This window comes from Pomacea canaliculata, linkage group LG2 (genome assembly GCF_003073045.1).
Source record: "Pomacea canaliculata isolate SZHN2017 linkage group LG2, ASM307304v1, whole genome shotgun sequence".
Classification (NCBI taxonomy): Eukaryota; Metazoa; Mollusca; class Gastropoda; order Architaenioglossa; family Ampullariidae; genus Pomacea; species Pomacea canaliculata.
In genome coordinates this window covers 32,975,094-32,990,424 of record NC_037591.1, presented here as the reverse complement: position 1 = coordinate 32,990,424, position 15,331 = coordinate 32,975,094, and the positions used below count along the sequence as shown (strand labels likewise).

General features: G+C 51.1%; 1 protein-coding gene across 1 annotated transcript in view; it reads left to right on the top strand.

Annotated features, from left to right (window-relative positions):
• LOC112555840 (arginine-glutamic acid dipeptide repeats protein-like) overlaps positions 1-15,331 on the top strand; it is a 153,785-nt gene that overhangs the window by 119,122 nt on the left and 19,332 nt on the right. The window contains 2 exon segments of the mRNA XM_025224376.1: positions 8,331-8,466; positions 14,619-14,717. Coding sequence (XP_025080161.1) covers positions 8,331-8,466; positions 14,619-14,717 — 235 coding nt within the window.

Genomic DNA, 15,331 nt, shown 5'->3' with positions numbered 1-15,331 from the left:
GAGTAATCAGAAGCCAAGGGAAAACAACAGCACGATGTGCAGCTAACGAACCAGTTCTAATTCTCAGTGAAGGACCGCTGAAGATTGCTGGCACAGCAGTTGTCGAGAGAGAAACAGGTCATCTGCATACATACGGTAGAAAATGCTACGTTTAATAATAAAAAACGCAGTGCAGATGCTTGCCCTGTTGACGAGCACCATGTTCCGACTACACTGAGTCTTGTCTTTAGGGGAGACGTCTGCGACCTACAGGAGCAATGATCGGGATTATCTGCAAGGAAGAGCAAGAGTGCAAAGCCGACAGCACTGAGGGGTAATAAATACTTGCTCACTACCCACCACTCACACTACCCACCCCAGTGACGGGTGGCTGTCTAGGTTCAGCTCTCGTCTCGGGCACTGTGTTCTTTCTCTGCATGTGTCATCTGTTTACAAGGCTTGCCTTAGCTGAGGCCTAAGACACCATCCCCCTCCCCACTCGTGCTTTTACTGGTGCCAACCGTTTGACTAACACAACACATCGTCGTTGAAGAGGCGTGTGGGTTGGGAGAGCGGAATGTTTGTTTCTTCCCATCAGTTCGTGATGAAAGCCGTGGACAGGACAAAAGTTTACAATCAGCCTGCCATTATTCACACAATCAACACTTTCTGTGAGCAGGCTGAAGTCTTGCACTTGCCTGATCGTCCTCCCTCCCCTACATCCACTCCTACATCACATTGTCGCCTGCTGTCCGCTTTTCTTTTGTAGTGGCTGGAGCCTTTGCAAGCTGGAAAGTGGCGAGGAAATAGCGTTTTACAATAGCTATCGGCCCCCGTGAAGCTGCCAGTAATTAAGTCTAGGACCCATTTCCGGCCCCTTTCCGTCCACTGGGACATGCGGTGCGCCGCCACAGGCTTTTTGTGGTCGGTCAGGGCATGGAGTCGCTTCTCGCAAGACGCCGACTCGGGAAGGAGAGCAAGACGATGGGACTGGACCGACTTGGGCTCAAGTCTACTCTTCCCCAGCGTGCTCTCAAGCACTCGACGCTGGCCCCAACTGTCCTGCCGCGCGTGCTGCGTCTCTGCATAACACGCTTGACGTGATGCAGCCTTGGTTCCAGGCACAGCAATAATCGCCATCAACCAAGCATCAGCATGAAACGCAATGAGCCGCATCCCGCCATCCTGTCCGCTGGCCGGTAGTTGGTGGTGCTGGTGGCAGTGTGGGAGCAGGTGTAGAGACGAGAGTATATGAACACTTCATTAGGGGCGACTGCTTATCCTCACCATTTTCCAGGCTGGACACACAGCTCTTACTTGTCTCGTGGTCAGTGTTGATGATGTTATAAACGGGTAGTGGATGTAGATTGTGTGTGCGTGTGGGCAGGTTGTGAGGCTGGCTTGTGTACACATGCGTGTGCGGACGTGTTCGGGAGGCTGGTATGTGGAGCCTTGCTGCCCAGTGGCTACAGTAAGCGTCTCTCGGAGACGAAATCCCTCCTCGACTCTCGTCAACAACGGGAAGCAGGCGCCAGTGGGACTGGGTGCTTGGAAGCCGTAGCCACGCGTCGTCCAACTGCCTGGGGAGCCGTTTGGCAGGGCGGGAGCTAGGCACGAGACTTGTTAGGCATCCTGGTGTGTCCCGTCTTCCTCCCCTTGGTGTGGTCGATATGTAGAGACTGGGAGTCCTTGCTGTCATCTTTATGTGTGCGTGCGTGCGTGCGTGCCCAGCGACAGATGTGTGCACCAGCTCGGGCACAGGAGCAGGACCTGATGTTGAAGGTGTGTGTGCGTGTGGCTAGGGCCGCCATTTTGACGTGTTCATCGTCTGCTGTAGTAGTAGCGTTTGGCGTAAGAAACCTACTTGCAGTATTTCATTCTGTGGTTTTTGCTTTGTGTGTGAGAGAGAGAGAGAGCGTGTTTTATTATTATGCGCCCTGGGAGTGTGAAGTCTTTCGACTGTTGAAGTAAGTGGCATAATAAGGTCGATAACTACAGCGAGGTTCTCGCACTAATGCCTTCCACTGATCGCAGGTGACCTTTCAGCGTGCCCGACGTGAAGCTGCATCATAGGTGCGGTGCGTCATCTCGCTGCAGCAGCTCTCGTCAGCGGCTGTCTTGCGTGTGCGGCCCAGTTTGAGCTTTGATGGAATAGATGGCCCCAGCCACAAACACCGCATCCTGCAGCTTTGTGGTTTTTTTTTTTTTTTTCCGGCATATCAGCTTCCTCCGTTTTTATTGTCCAATGGTTTTTCCACTTTATTGTCCAACAGTTTTTCCACTCAGACCAGGCATTTTCACCTGTGCACGCACGATCACCTCGCGTTGACCACACACACACGCGTGGCACGTCCGCGTCGTAAAAGTGCCGCCGTAACAGTTGGAAGATGATGAGAGGGGGCACTGTACGGCCAGTTGTGATTCACCGTCAAGGTTTTAAACCGCAATCAATAGGGAGAGTGACAAGTGCTGCATGTACCGGTTGGCGCGCCGCAGAGGGTCGGTTGGAGATTTTGTTGTCGACGAAGTGTCTCGCACCCGGCCACAGTGCGGTGCCTCCTCCCACCACACAAACACTCCTTGAGCGCACCCGCCAAACCGCTGGAGGGTCTGGTGTCACCGCGTCTGAGCTTGTCGCAGGCTTTGGTGTCGGTGCGATCGACAGTCGCGCACCTGAGAGGTGGATGGGGGGATACTTTCTCTCCCATTTTGTTTTTCTGAGTAGTACAGTTTTCAAATGTGGTGCATGAAAGAAAAGGTGAGAACGTCGGAGGTTATGCAACGCAGTTTTAACTCTTGGGAAATTGAAATGTTAGAGGTTGGGCGGTAGGTGAGAGGGACGAATGAAACTCGGTGTTGGCAGGTGTTTATAAAGCTGTAGTGGTTTTGATGCTGTGCTTGGCCGGCCAGGAGGCTGGGTACGTGATGGTTACGTGATCTGAGATTTGAAAGTTTCGAGCGCAGTGGCGGGTGGAGTGGAAAAAACTCCAGTAGGCATTGTGGGTGGGGGCATGTCGTCGTTGAGCAGGCGCCGTGTCACCTACTTCTGTCCCCCTCTCGCCCCCACCAAGCACCAAGAGCGCAGGCACGTGTGCGCGCGCTGCCTGTCCCACCTGTCAAGCCGCGGACACGTGCTCCTTTGTGTTGCGCCGCCAAGCCATCCAGAACTTGCTGCACACGGGTGTAGGGTTAGCTTCACCCCACCCCCACCTCAATTGTTTTTTTCTTCTTCTCCTCTACCCAGGGATGGAGGTTATCGGGGATCTCCACTGAAGTTGTTGTGTAGCCAAGCGGACAGACTGACATGTCAGACGTGGTCGCTCGCCGCCATTGTGGAAAGCGCTAGCGAAGGAAATTGCATCATGGCTTGTGACGAGCTTAGGAGACGACACCGTAGCGACGCTGAGCCGATGATGACTCATTGTCCCCTGAGCCGACAGAGCCATTGGAACATAGTGAACAGTGCAGTGCCACGTGATCGGTGGCATCACTGGTCTGTTTCCCCTTCTTCATTCTGGTTCTGTCTTTCACTCACACACGAGAGCGGTAAGTAGTCGAGGGGTGCCACGTTGGCGTTTGTGTTCTGGTACGCGAATGAAGTTTAACAGGCATAGCAGTCGTTTTCACCTCTTTTCGTCTAGCGATAATGAGGGTATTTCGATAATTGCTCAGCGCATGCGCAGTACGCGGTGGTTAAAGCGGAAGGTCGGCAGTTCAGCTGCTTTTATCGACGCACATTGAGCGTAAGAGAAATTGTGAAAAAGATCACTGTTGTGTTGTAAATTGCCGCAACAGTAAATCTCAAAAAGCCAGGGAAAAAGCGTTAACATGATCTGCTTTCCAGATGGTAAACGCCTACAAGCTTGAGAGCAAAATTGTGATTATGTTGTATGAGGTACGAAGAGAGAACTTCTTGCTGACAGCGAACTCAACAGTATGTGGCCGACAGTTCGTACTGGGATTTTCACAAAAATGACATTGTTAATCAGCTACATCCCAATATTACATCGAGGGTATAAAAGTGAGACACAAGGTCACCGCAAGAAGCAAAAAACTGCCTGCTGTGTCTGCTCGAACTTCTTTGCCAGGCTTTGAAAAAACTCTAGTAAAAAAAGCTGCAGCATCAGGCATTGATTCCAGAATAAGTGGGCAGAGGGCACAACACATGAATAAATGTATTAATAATAAACATACATTAAGCTATTACACAATATTGTTTTGGTACATGAACGAATCGTTGGAGAAACAAATGCTGGGAGTGATGTTTTGCCCATTGCCTTTCAGATCACTGTGATATGCTTGCCAATTCCCTTTATAGAGAGAGCAATAAGTACGAAATACTTTTTGTTACAGTTTTGACAAACGACCCTTCTACACCCTTCCCACTCCCAAACACATACTAGCATTAGACGAGCCTGTCCTGTTAAGGGAGCTACAAATCGTGAAGTTCATAGAAGACGCCTATAGTGAAATAAAGCTACAAACCAAACCACGCACATAAGCTGGCAGTAAGTAAGCTGCTAAATGTTGATTAGATGTTGCCATAGAGTCCTCCTGTCTCCGCACCATCTTGCTTGTTTTGTGTGTGCTGCTTTGGCACATCCAGAGAACCCAATAACTATTATTTATGGCGCAGCAAGTGCTTGCGTTTTTTTATTTTCATTTGATTCTGCTAGCTACCCTGCTCGGTGAAGTGTTCGGCAGAACAGACTGGCGAACTGATGGGTGGGCGCGTATTGTGTGGCGCTAGGGTGGCGGAGAAAGAGAGCATTTGTTGGTAACTGGTTGCTGCTGGGATTGTGTGGGGATCTCGTTGTATTCGCTGATTTTCGGACTCCGGGCTCAGGCCAACCGATGGGTACAGGGTGAGCGGACCACTGACTGTGGTGACAAACGTGGGATGGGTAGTCATAGCACCCCCCTGCATGGCAGGCAGACAGCGAAATGTCTCCAGCTTTTACAGAGGGATGACCAGTGACAGGGGTACCGTCACGAGCTTGCGTTTATTTTTGGAAGATGTTTGCTCGTCTTTTCAGTGAAACATCACTTTTTTATGTTCGGAAGACCGTTATAACTGTCATCCTGTGACCCACTTCCGGGCCGGTTCCGCGTGTCACATGCAATGGCGCGTGACGCGTGGGGGCCACTGGGACATCGACGGTACAACTGACGCTGATAATGTAGACAGGAGCTTGCTTACACTGAGATACGCGTTTCTTTAGGAAACTTTTTCAAAGAAACTCCTCCTGTCCATTGTGGGCAGGATGTGATTAGGAACATGGTGGTGAGAGGAGTATTTGGGCAAAGTGGGCTGCATGTTGAAGTGGTTAAGAGGAGGAGGGTTTGTAATTGGCCGTCCCCCAAATCATTCAGCCAAGAAAAGTAGGTCGGGTGAGTTTTGGAGGTGAAATACTGGCCTTTTGTTGCCTCGACGATGTGGCGTCTGTGGGGCGACATTTGCAGTGTGTCAGCATCAGTACACTGTACATCATCACCGCAACTCCACGTGTCCGCTGTGCAGCCGCTCGTGTGCGTCGGGTCACGTGGTGTGCCGCCCTACATTCCTGGTGACAATAAAGATACGGGGTTACATTGTGTTCATCCGTGAGAAACCATTCTTGTCACTGTCTCCACCTACTCCCGGCCTTTTGTGATGCGGCGTGAAGCTCCAACCCACCCACCACCTTCCTTCCTGAGCCTGAAGGGCTTTACATGTGTGTGCGCGCGCGTGTCTGCGTATACGTTTTGGTTGAATCTGTTTTGAGATAAACTAACAGCAGTTGGGTGGGCGATGAGTGCGAACATTGCGAACTCGTTGACCGACAATGATGTCGGTGTTGACGGCAGGGTACCGAAGAGGAGAGTGGAGGTAGCGTTGTGATCGCATACTTTTCTCACTTGGCTGTGCATTGTCTGCTGTGAACGATGCAATCTGTTGGCACCTGTCAGCCAGCAGCCCTACCTTTTCACACCTCCGACTTGCTAAGGACTGCTGTAAAGAGGATTGAATCGCTCCACTTTACGGAGGGCGCGTGTTTGAATGTAACCACAACGAGCAAGAGAAAAGTGGGCCCGTCATCCAGTGTGTCCACAGCTCGCACAGGTCGGTAAACACAATAAAATATATAGCATGATCTCGCATCATGTATTGGCCAGCAGCCGTAGATAAAATGCTTTGTTGTGTACCCGAAACTTTTGGCCACCGATGTGTCTCGAAGGCCTTCTCGACTTCTGAGGCTGCACACAGTAGTGCCGACCTCGAGGTCTGTGCCCTTTAACACCTGCTAGCACCTGACGAGTGGGACAGAAGTCTCATGACAAATGGAAGCATCAGTCCGCTGCGCATAGGCACCCGGCGCCGCCTGGCAGGAAGTGGACTATATTACAACAGACTGGGAGCAGGATGGGTCCAGATGTTCAAAGATCGGGTCGGTGTGGAAGGTGCTGTACACTGTAATTGTGGACCAGAAGAGCGGATGGAAAGGTTACAAAGATGGATTACAAATATACAGTTTTGATTATTAGAACGGCGTTTCAGAAGGTTAGCGAGAGGCCATGTGTTTTTGTTTTGGAGAGCCAGTTTCCATGGCCGCTGCTATGGCTACAAATTTCCTGCACCTACCCCACCCCTTCTCTTCATCTGCAGCCCGCCATGAAACGCCTTCCCGTCAGTTGATGTCAGGCTAGGTGCTAAGAGTAACTGAGATTCCGCTTTTGAAGTGGGCCGGCTGATTGGGGAGCAGCGCGTGAGTGAGGAGGGGGGCAGCTAATGAAGGAGAGTCATCGACGGGTCTGTCAAAGCTGCTGTTCGGTCAGGCAAGTGAACAATTTTGTATGAGGGACGCCCCCTTCATCCTCTTCTCTTAAAAAAAATGTAAATAGATCCACTGAGATTGAGTTCACGCTAAAGCCCAGAGTCAAGCGACTTCATCAAAGAAAGATGTTGCTTTTATCATCACTTTCTGGTGGAGGGGAATCTGGTGCTGGACGATACCCGGTGTTGTTTGCTGAGGAGTCGCGGGGATGACGACTGTGTACCAGAAGGCAGAGTTTCTTACCCAGAGGTCAGTGTGGTTTAGTCCAGTGTTATCACGTTCTCTGGGGGCTGGGTAGGTTTGGGGCGCGAAACACAGGGTTTGTAAAGTCAGTAACCCGAACAGCCGTGTGATGTATCTGGCGTGGTGGAGTTGGGGGATTGCGGTCTGGGTTGGACTGATAACCCTGTCATGCTTGATGAACGTCAGGAAACCCGAGAACGATAGTGCGCAGTGTGAGACGAAGCTTGGTTAGAGTCGTGGTAATATATATATACCTTTGTGTATATATGTGTGTGAGAGAGAGAATCCTCCATTGAGGCCGTTACGGACACGTGAACGTGTGGAGCTGTGGGATTAGAAGGCGGTCCGTGCGCCGCTCTGAACGATCATTTCCTGTGTGGAGGACGAGATTTGCAGGCGTGCACGACAGTTGTGGAAGGTAATAAGGCTGGTATGAGGAGGAGATGTCCTCCTGGGAGAAAGTGAAAATACATCTTGTGAAGATGGAAGCAGGAAGTGCTCATTGCGTGCAGTTCTTCACACTCCAGTCGCTAGAGAGTGAATCAGTTCAATGGTGACGATGAGCTCGTCGCACTTTTTCTCGATGATAAGCAAGACATAGTCCTGCAGTAGCCGCCACCTACAGACAGAACTGTTCTGGTGTCATTCGCTTGGATTAATGTTGACTTGGTGGTCAAATTTCGGGGTAGTGCGTACCCAGCGGATGAGTGATCGATCAGGTCAGGTTTTCATGGTTGCCCTCCGCTCAGCCACTGTTGACATGTTTTGTTATAGTGGGCTACCTCGTGTCCGTCGGTGAGCGCGCGTGTGTGCATTTCTACAGACACGTCATAATACACATCGACAGACCACCCGCTTCACGGCTCGTGATGTGGGGTAGGTGGCTGCGCACGTGTCCATTTCGCTGCCCTCCGGTAGTCGCACTCATCCAGCTTAGGGCGTCTGTAACCTCACACCCGTCAGGGCATTCTTCGGGTAGGTTCCAAACCTCCGACTACAGAACCCTACTGAAAGCCAGGCACGGTATTTTCTGTCTAGCTTGCTTATCAACCTCTGTGTGTTTAGAGCGGAGGTGATAGGTGCAAATACCTGTGTCGTCCAGAATTTGTATGAGTAGGGTAAGGGTTGGCGGGGTAAGGTTGGAAGAACCATAACGTTCTGTGGGAAATTATGAAAGATCTGGAAGTATGTATCTTGATGTACTTACTTACAGCCCTCTTTTTTTAATTTTATTTTGGTGACACCGTCAAAGGAACAACTGGTTAGTCTTTTTGTAACCTATGTGTGTTCTAGGGCGAGCTGATTGAATACTATTACTTCTGGAAGAAGACCCCTTCGGCCGTTTCCAACCGCCCACACCGACGACATCGACGGCAGGGAGGCCTGAAACGCCAGAATACTCGCTCATCATCTCAGCCCTCCGAATACCGTGAGTACCTTTGTCCACAATTGTGTTTTGTAAGGTGTCTTTTTGTCAGTTAAAGCTGTCGACTAGAATAAATTAGTTATCAGTCAATTATTTTCTGCCCTGACCAGTATGTTGCTGATGTTCTTGCACGCGTGCCTGCTACAGCCAGCTCACATTCTTGTGCATCTTACACATGCTGGCGGTTGCTTTCTCTTCCCAGCTTACAATAGGGAGGTCACTTTAAAAGGCGTGTATTCGTTGAGAGAAAGGGTTCAGATACAAATAGATTGAGGGTAACTAGGGCTAGTGTTTGATAATAATGGTGTGTCATAGCTGAACGTGCTTCATGAAAGAGGACTCACGCGAAACCGTGTTACAGGAAAGGACCACTATAGTCTGCGTGCATTGTTTGCTCCAACCTCATTCTGCACTTAAGGGATTTGGGGGAGGGGGATACCCAGAGCACGACGTTAAACAGTTAACGGTCTAGTGAGACCCTCTTCCAAATGGCACGCTCTTGAGATGACTGCTAACGCGCGTGTGCCACGTGATCTCCGCAAACTGGTGCTGGCGGCAACGATGATGGTGACAGTAGTAGCAGGGTGGGAGAATTTGCGCTTGTTGTTCAACACAAGTAGACGGGTGGGGGACTGTAATGGTCATGCCGTGTGTTCTTGCTAATCGTGCAGTGCCATATTCTTGCTAATTGTCTGAACTTGGTTAAAACTGTCCTGTTGGGGGGTGGGTGGAGGGTAGCAGACGGCAAGAGTTTCTCCACCTGGGCGGCCGGGAATGTCAAAAAGCCCGTTAAGAAATCCTGCGTCGCCGCTGTCTGCGAGAGATGCCGAGAATAGAGGAGATGCTTTATGGCGCACACGCCATTCTTGCTCCCCACATCCCCGCAGCATGGTGTGGGGCGGGAGGGCATACCGTCCTGTAGCAAGCACAGAAGAACGGGAGGACGAGAGTTATGCAGCGGGAGCCAAGGCGTGGAGGAAAGATGGAGATGAATGATGGGAAAGCTTTGTAAAGACTGGACGGCGAATAGGCGGCACCTACTGTTGTCTGTCTCTTCTCCCCCTGCCTCAATTTTTTTTTCTAGCCTGGCGCAAAGCGCGCTTCAAGAATTTCTTTTGAGACTTCGGAGCTGCGCCACCTTTTACCACCCAAACGAAACAAAACAACTGGCTATGACGTATTCATTTCGTTACCTCTGATTGGGGAAGTCCGACCGATCAACCTATCGGCGGAAGACTGCGAAGTTGCAGAAATCAAAAAGTCCCACCCACCCTACCCCAATCTACCCCACCTTACCCCACCTTTTTTTTTAGGTTGGTCTGGGGGGGGTCAGATGAAATGGCCTGAAAATGGCTTGAGTACTTGGTGTGCGCTGGCGGTATTCATTATGTAAGGATGCTGAAGGCGCTGGAAGGCCGTGAGAGGTGGGCCTGGTGACGCTCCTCGTGCAGCCAGCCAGGCTTCCATAGTGACACGTGTCTTTGTTAGCTAAGGGCAGTGCCGTCGCAGTAAGGAGGCCGCTGTTCGATCCAGGCGAGGGGCGGTGACGGACACTACACCACCTTGTGCCACACAACACGTACACACCCGCCTGTCCGGTTCCAGAGCGCTGTGCGTCTGGTGTCCTGTCCTCCCATCTTGACGCTCACCCGTCGCGTCTTTACCGCGGTGTCGGGCGTGACAGCCTTCACAGCAGAGCCAGCTCGCTAGCTCTCACCTTTGGCAGGTCACACGAGATAGAAAGATGTTAACCCCGTGCCCCTCACCCGCTCCCTCCTCCACTTTTCTCCATCTTCCGATTCTCGTCACACCAATGGCTGTAACCCGGCATGGCGTCGGTTTTGGAGTCTCGTGTGTCGGCATTCAAATTTTCTCCAAGCGCAGTCAGGTCTTTAGTGGCAACAAAATGCATTAGAGAGGACCAGGAGGAGTGAGTTTGTTTTGTTTTATTTTCGTCGGGCAGGCTCGTTATCGGTTGCATAACGCCTCGTGGATTTTGTGACAGCGGCTCCCCCACCAGTGCACTTAGCTCTCCGTCTTGTACATGCGACCATTCATCATGCACAGGGGCTGCAGCAGCCTTGTTTTTACAGCTTTATTTAGTTTGCATTTCGTGCACAACTCTTTCTCTCTTAAGTGTTTCGAGTCATTTGGGTGGGCATCCTGAGTTGCAGCAAATTTGTTGCAGGCGCGCCAGTCGGGTGATTCTGTGCCATTTTGTGTACAGCGATAGCTTTTAAAATGGCTCTCTCGGGTAGGGATAGGGGGCATCTATCCCGCGGGGCGAGCTTCACTTAAAAGCTGCTGTTCAGAGAGAAGTGCTTGGGTGATGGGATCATCTTTCACTCACAGACGTCTGTTTTCGTTGGTTGTCTGGATTCGCCATCAGCGTCCGTTCCCTCCTCCCCCCAAGCTCACCGCCCCCACCACCACCACTTGTTTCCCGTTGTTGTTGTTGTTGTTGCTCTTACTGAATGGACCTTCACCTTCAGTCTCAAAGACAACGTTGACGTGTCGTTCTCCAACCCCCCCCCCCTCACCCTCACATTAGAAACTCAAGCCCTCCCTCCTCCCAGGCTGGTGAGGTGAGACACATGGCGGGGATTTTTTGTTTCGGCGAGGGAGAGGGCGGAGTTGTGGTGTAATGTTTATGGACATGACAGTAGTTTGCGTTGGTCCTTTTTTTTTTTTTGTAGCAAGCTCGGAGTTGATTTGTGTTAATGGTAATCGGTGCGACTTGGGGTCGCCGACGGCCTTTGTTGCGACATTTCTAGCACTGGTTGACGCTGGTGGACCACAGACCCCCCGCGTGCCCTTGTTCATTGATTGCCAGAGACCTGGGAGGGTGGTGTTGGCTGTCTTGACTGGGGGGCGACTGTCACAAAGGGTATTGCCGTCACGCCAGTGGGTAGCTAGCACTACCATGTCGCTACGAGTGGCAGACCGCCACCTAGCTGAACGACAGATGATGTCAAGTGAACGAGGGTATAGCCAGAATAGTTTTCCCACGACGTTTTGGCACGCATGATCTCTACGATCGTCTTTTAGTGTGTTGGTCTTCGAAATGCAGTATTTTAAAAGATTAAATGGTGCTGGTTGAACCTTTCTTTTGGATAGTTTTTTTATCTGTGTTACTTACGTAGGGAAAACTTGTGTGTAAATGCGTTAACTTGTAAACTCAACAAGTGTGCATGAGACATTGGGCTTTGACCGTCGGCAACCACGTGGATGTTTGCGCATGCTAAAATACAGGTCATCTGCAAAACGTGGAGAAAATACAGCTGAGAGCTGGAGTACCAGGGTCAGAAGAAATAATCTCTTTAGCTTCCATGACATCGTACACGCTCCACCACTACTGGCTTGGTGCTTTGGTGGTTACTACGGCTTTTTGAGGAGCCCACAAACGTTGAGCTCATTGTTGCTACCCGAGCTTCTGACGGACATCGATGTGCTGACATAGTCGCAGTATTATACGTCTGCGTGTCCTCCTGATACAAGAACTCTGCTAAACGTTGGCAAGGGGTGGTGTGGGATTGGGAGCTGCCTCCCGCTCGACAACAGGCTTTAAACCGAATCTCGGGAGGTGAATAAAAAATTGGTCCTATAAAACACCCCTAAGGAGTCTGTGCAAGGACTCCAGACAGCGCCATTGCCTGCGGACCCTACAGACACCGGGTCGGCTTGTCCATCTAGACGCATGAGACGAGCTGCAGGCGGTTTTGTATTTAAAGAGAGATTGATGAAACATCGACCCGGCCACTTGATCACGCTGGATGAGGACGCAGCTAGTAGCACTCTTGACTCGGACAGCCGAGATTAGCGTGTTTCAGGGAGGAGGAGGAGAATCAGCGCTAACCAGCCAGCGCCCGGAGACCCGGGTGGGCCTGAGAGCGCCATCAGCACCAAGCCGTGGGTTGCCTAGCGACCGTGCAGGGCTGGTCGTTTCACCTGCGCGAGCGAGTACGAGCCTCCGTGTGTGTGTGTGCAGGTGAGGTTGGCAGCCAGGACGTGCTGGCTGTGTTGGTATTAACTGACACTCGAGGATAAATGAATCAGCAGCCTCTTTTTTTTGTTTGTTTTTTTTGCTGCTAAACGTGGTCATCGATTTCGTTGACGGTGCTGAGGTTCGGACACCGTGTAACAGCTGGCGCTTGTAAGCCACGACAGTCGCAGAAAGAAGGGTTGACGAACGGGTAGACATGGTTGGGTGGGTGTGTACGCGCACGCGATCACAGCGTGCTGCCACCTTCAGAGCAGGTGATGGTTGGATCCTGACAGGTCTCGCACTTGTCACGCGCCGCTGGGCCTCTATGTAGTTAACAAATCTGTCGAGTGGCCTTGTCCACGATGCTTCTCATTCCCTTCAAACCCGAATTTCATTAAATGTGTCTGTGTGTTCACCCTTTGTTAACTGTTTCTGGAACAGCGTTGCTGCAACACACATCAGATAATCATGCGCACTGTACGCAATTTTTGCGTCTGATGAGTTTGTTATTGTGTGATTGATATCTAATATTATGGCCGAAAATGCAACCCCTCCCTGGGCTTATAGCCAACAAATGAAAACGAATGAAACGAAAGTATGTAGGCAGAGTGGGTGTGTGGTTGTTTTCACGGGTACATACCTCACATGTTTTAAGAGAGACATAACAAGTGGTGAGCGCCTGAAGGTCGATTAAGATGCTTCAGCTTTTGCTGTAGGAGGGCGAGTCGCGTGGAGCATGGTTGGAGTGGGGAAGATAGGGGTTGGACTGAGCTCTAGACAGTTGTGTAGGTGTCGCCAGTAGCAGGATATAAAGGGCGAGCACCAGAACCTAGAGTTCTCTTTGTGTACCGGGGTGGAGACAACACCAAGGATCCCTTTCAACAGTTTGCTGCTGACATCATCTGCATATGATGATGGCTGTGTAATTAGAACGGCCTTATCGGGGAGGTTATTGTATCAAACCCACTAATCTGTAGCAGCGAGGAAGGACATGGGGAGGATGCAGTAGTGTAGGAGGGGGAATTGAAGTCAGTAATTGAATGTTAAAAAAAAGTGGGGGAAGGTACGTTACACCATAAAGGCAGAGCTGACTGCGAAAGTCTCTTCATCCCCCACCCTCGCCTGACTGATGTCTGGGCCACGCAAACTGCGGCTTTGAAGTTGGCGAAGATGACATGGCGCCAAGCGCGAGCGTTTCTGGTGTTTATGGCCCTGATAGTTACGTCCCCTTCACTCAGACATCTTTGAGCTTCTTGCTGAGAGAGCTTGGAGAGATGATCCCGCGCTGTGAGCTTGCCATGTGAGCTTGCCAATCGGTCGTGTTGCCCGTCGGTAATGGTTCCTCACACACCTGTACGACTCGCAGCTTCACGGGGAAGGTGAGGAGGAGGAGCAGTAAGTAAAGGGGTGCAGCAAGTCCGGTAGGAGGGATGGAGTAGAAGCGACTTTGACAGTTAAATGTAAGTTGGTGCTCCGAGACTAAGCTGATTCCGTCTGCTTACAGAAGTGTGTGCGCATGAAAAGCTTCACATCCCGTGCAAACAAACACGAAGTGCAGGTGGAGGAGGCCGAGTCTCTCCCTGCCCTTGCTCGTTTGCACACAGGTTTGCGCGGCGCGGTGTGTGTTTGAAGTGCCTCTTGGCAGTCTCTTCCCACGGCTGTGGGACTGAGCAGCGCTATGACAGTCTGTAGAGTGTGTGTGCCTTCAATCCGGCAGCTGGTAGGGGAGACATTTCCGCTGTTTTAGAAGCTGTTTGTATATAGGTCATTGCGAATGGCGCGCACATTTAGGACGCACAGCTGTCAGAACTGCATTGTGTGTTTGTATGAGGGGAGACTCGGGGTGGATGAGCGCCTTTCTTTACCCTCTCATTTGGCGCTGTTTGTATCTATCGTCTCCACAAAGAAAGGTTTAGTGTTGCCAGCCGTCACTGATGTCGGTAGCAGTGGACAAGTGATGTGCTGCTGCCACTGGTGTCGAATGGCACGTAGACCTCGGTGGAAATGCTTTCATTTGTATAAATTTAACTTTTACTTATAAAAAATAGCTTTTGCTTCAGTGGCTTTTAATTTCCATGAAACCGAGAGATGTGAGAATGCGCGAGGTCTAGGTTAAGGCGACTTGATGTGTACATCATGCGTGCTTGATGGATGATAATTTTTGTGACAGTGGACCAGAGTTCTGCCACCGAGTGTTCTGACGATTCGGAAGACAGTGATGGAGGGCGAGACCTGAGCACCTACCTGTGTCGACACTGCTTGACCACAAGTAAGTCGACGACCTTTAAAATCCCACCTTTGTTTTTCCTCCTTTTTTTTTTTTTTTTTCCAAATTTGTGTACCAGATAGTGGCAAGTGGTGATAAATCTGAAAAAGTCTGTGCCACACGAACAAGGGGAAAAAAACCGCAGCCTGTTTTACCTCCCGTCGACGGTTGGGGAGGGTTTACTTTGGAAGTGCCTGCCTGCCCTATTGGCGCGTGCACGAGCGCAGGCTCCAAATCGGCTTCTCTCTCTCTCCTGCCATCGATTTCTCCCTCTCTCTCTCCATCCCCCCGAGTGGCCGCCGGCCAGCATCTCAATACGAGGAGCATGCGCTGGGTTTCTCGCTCGCCGATTCTACCCCGCGGTCGGGTGCCAGCGAGGCCGTGCTACAAATTGGGATGTCCTTGTTTCTGGTGCGAGACAGCAGGACTAGCGCTTGAAAGCACACTTCCTGCACGCGCGCTGCGGCTGCCATCAGCCTCCTCGTCACCATCATCCTCCGGCTCTCGCGGGGAGTAGGGAGGGGGGGGGATTAGAGAGGCAGTGGAGTTTAGAGTCGTTGGTGACAAGATGTGACTGCATTTTGCACTGTGAGGTTTGTTGTGTCTTGCAGTGAGTA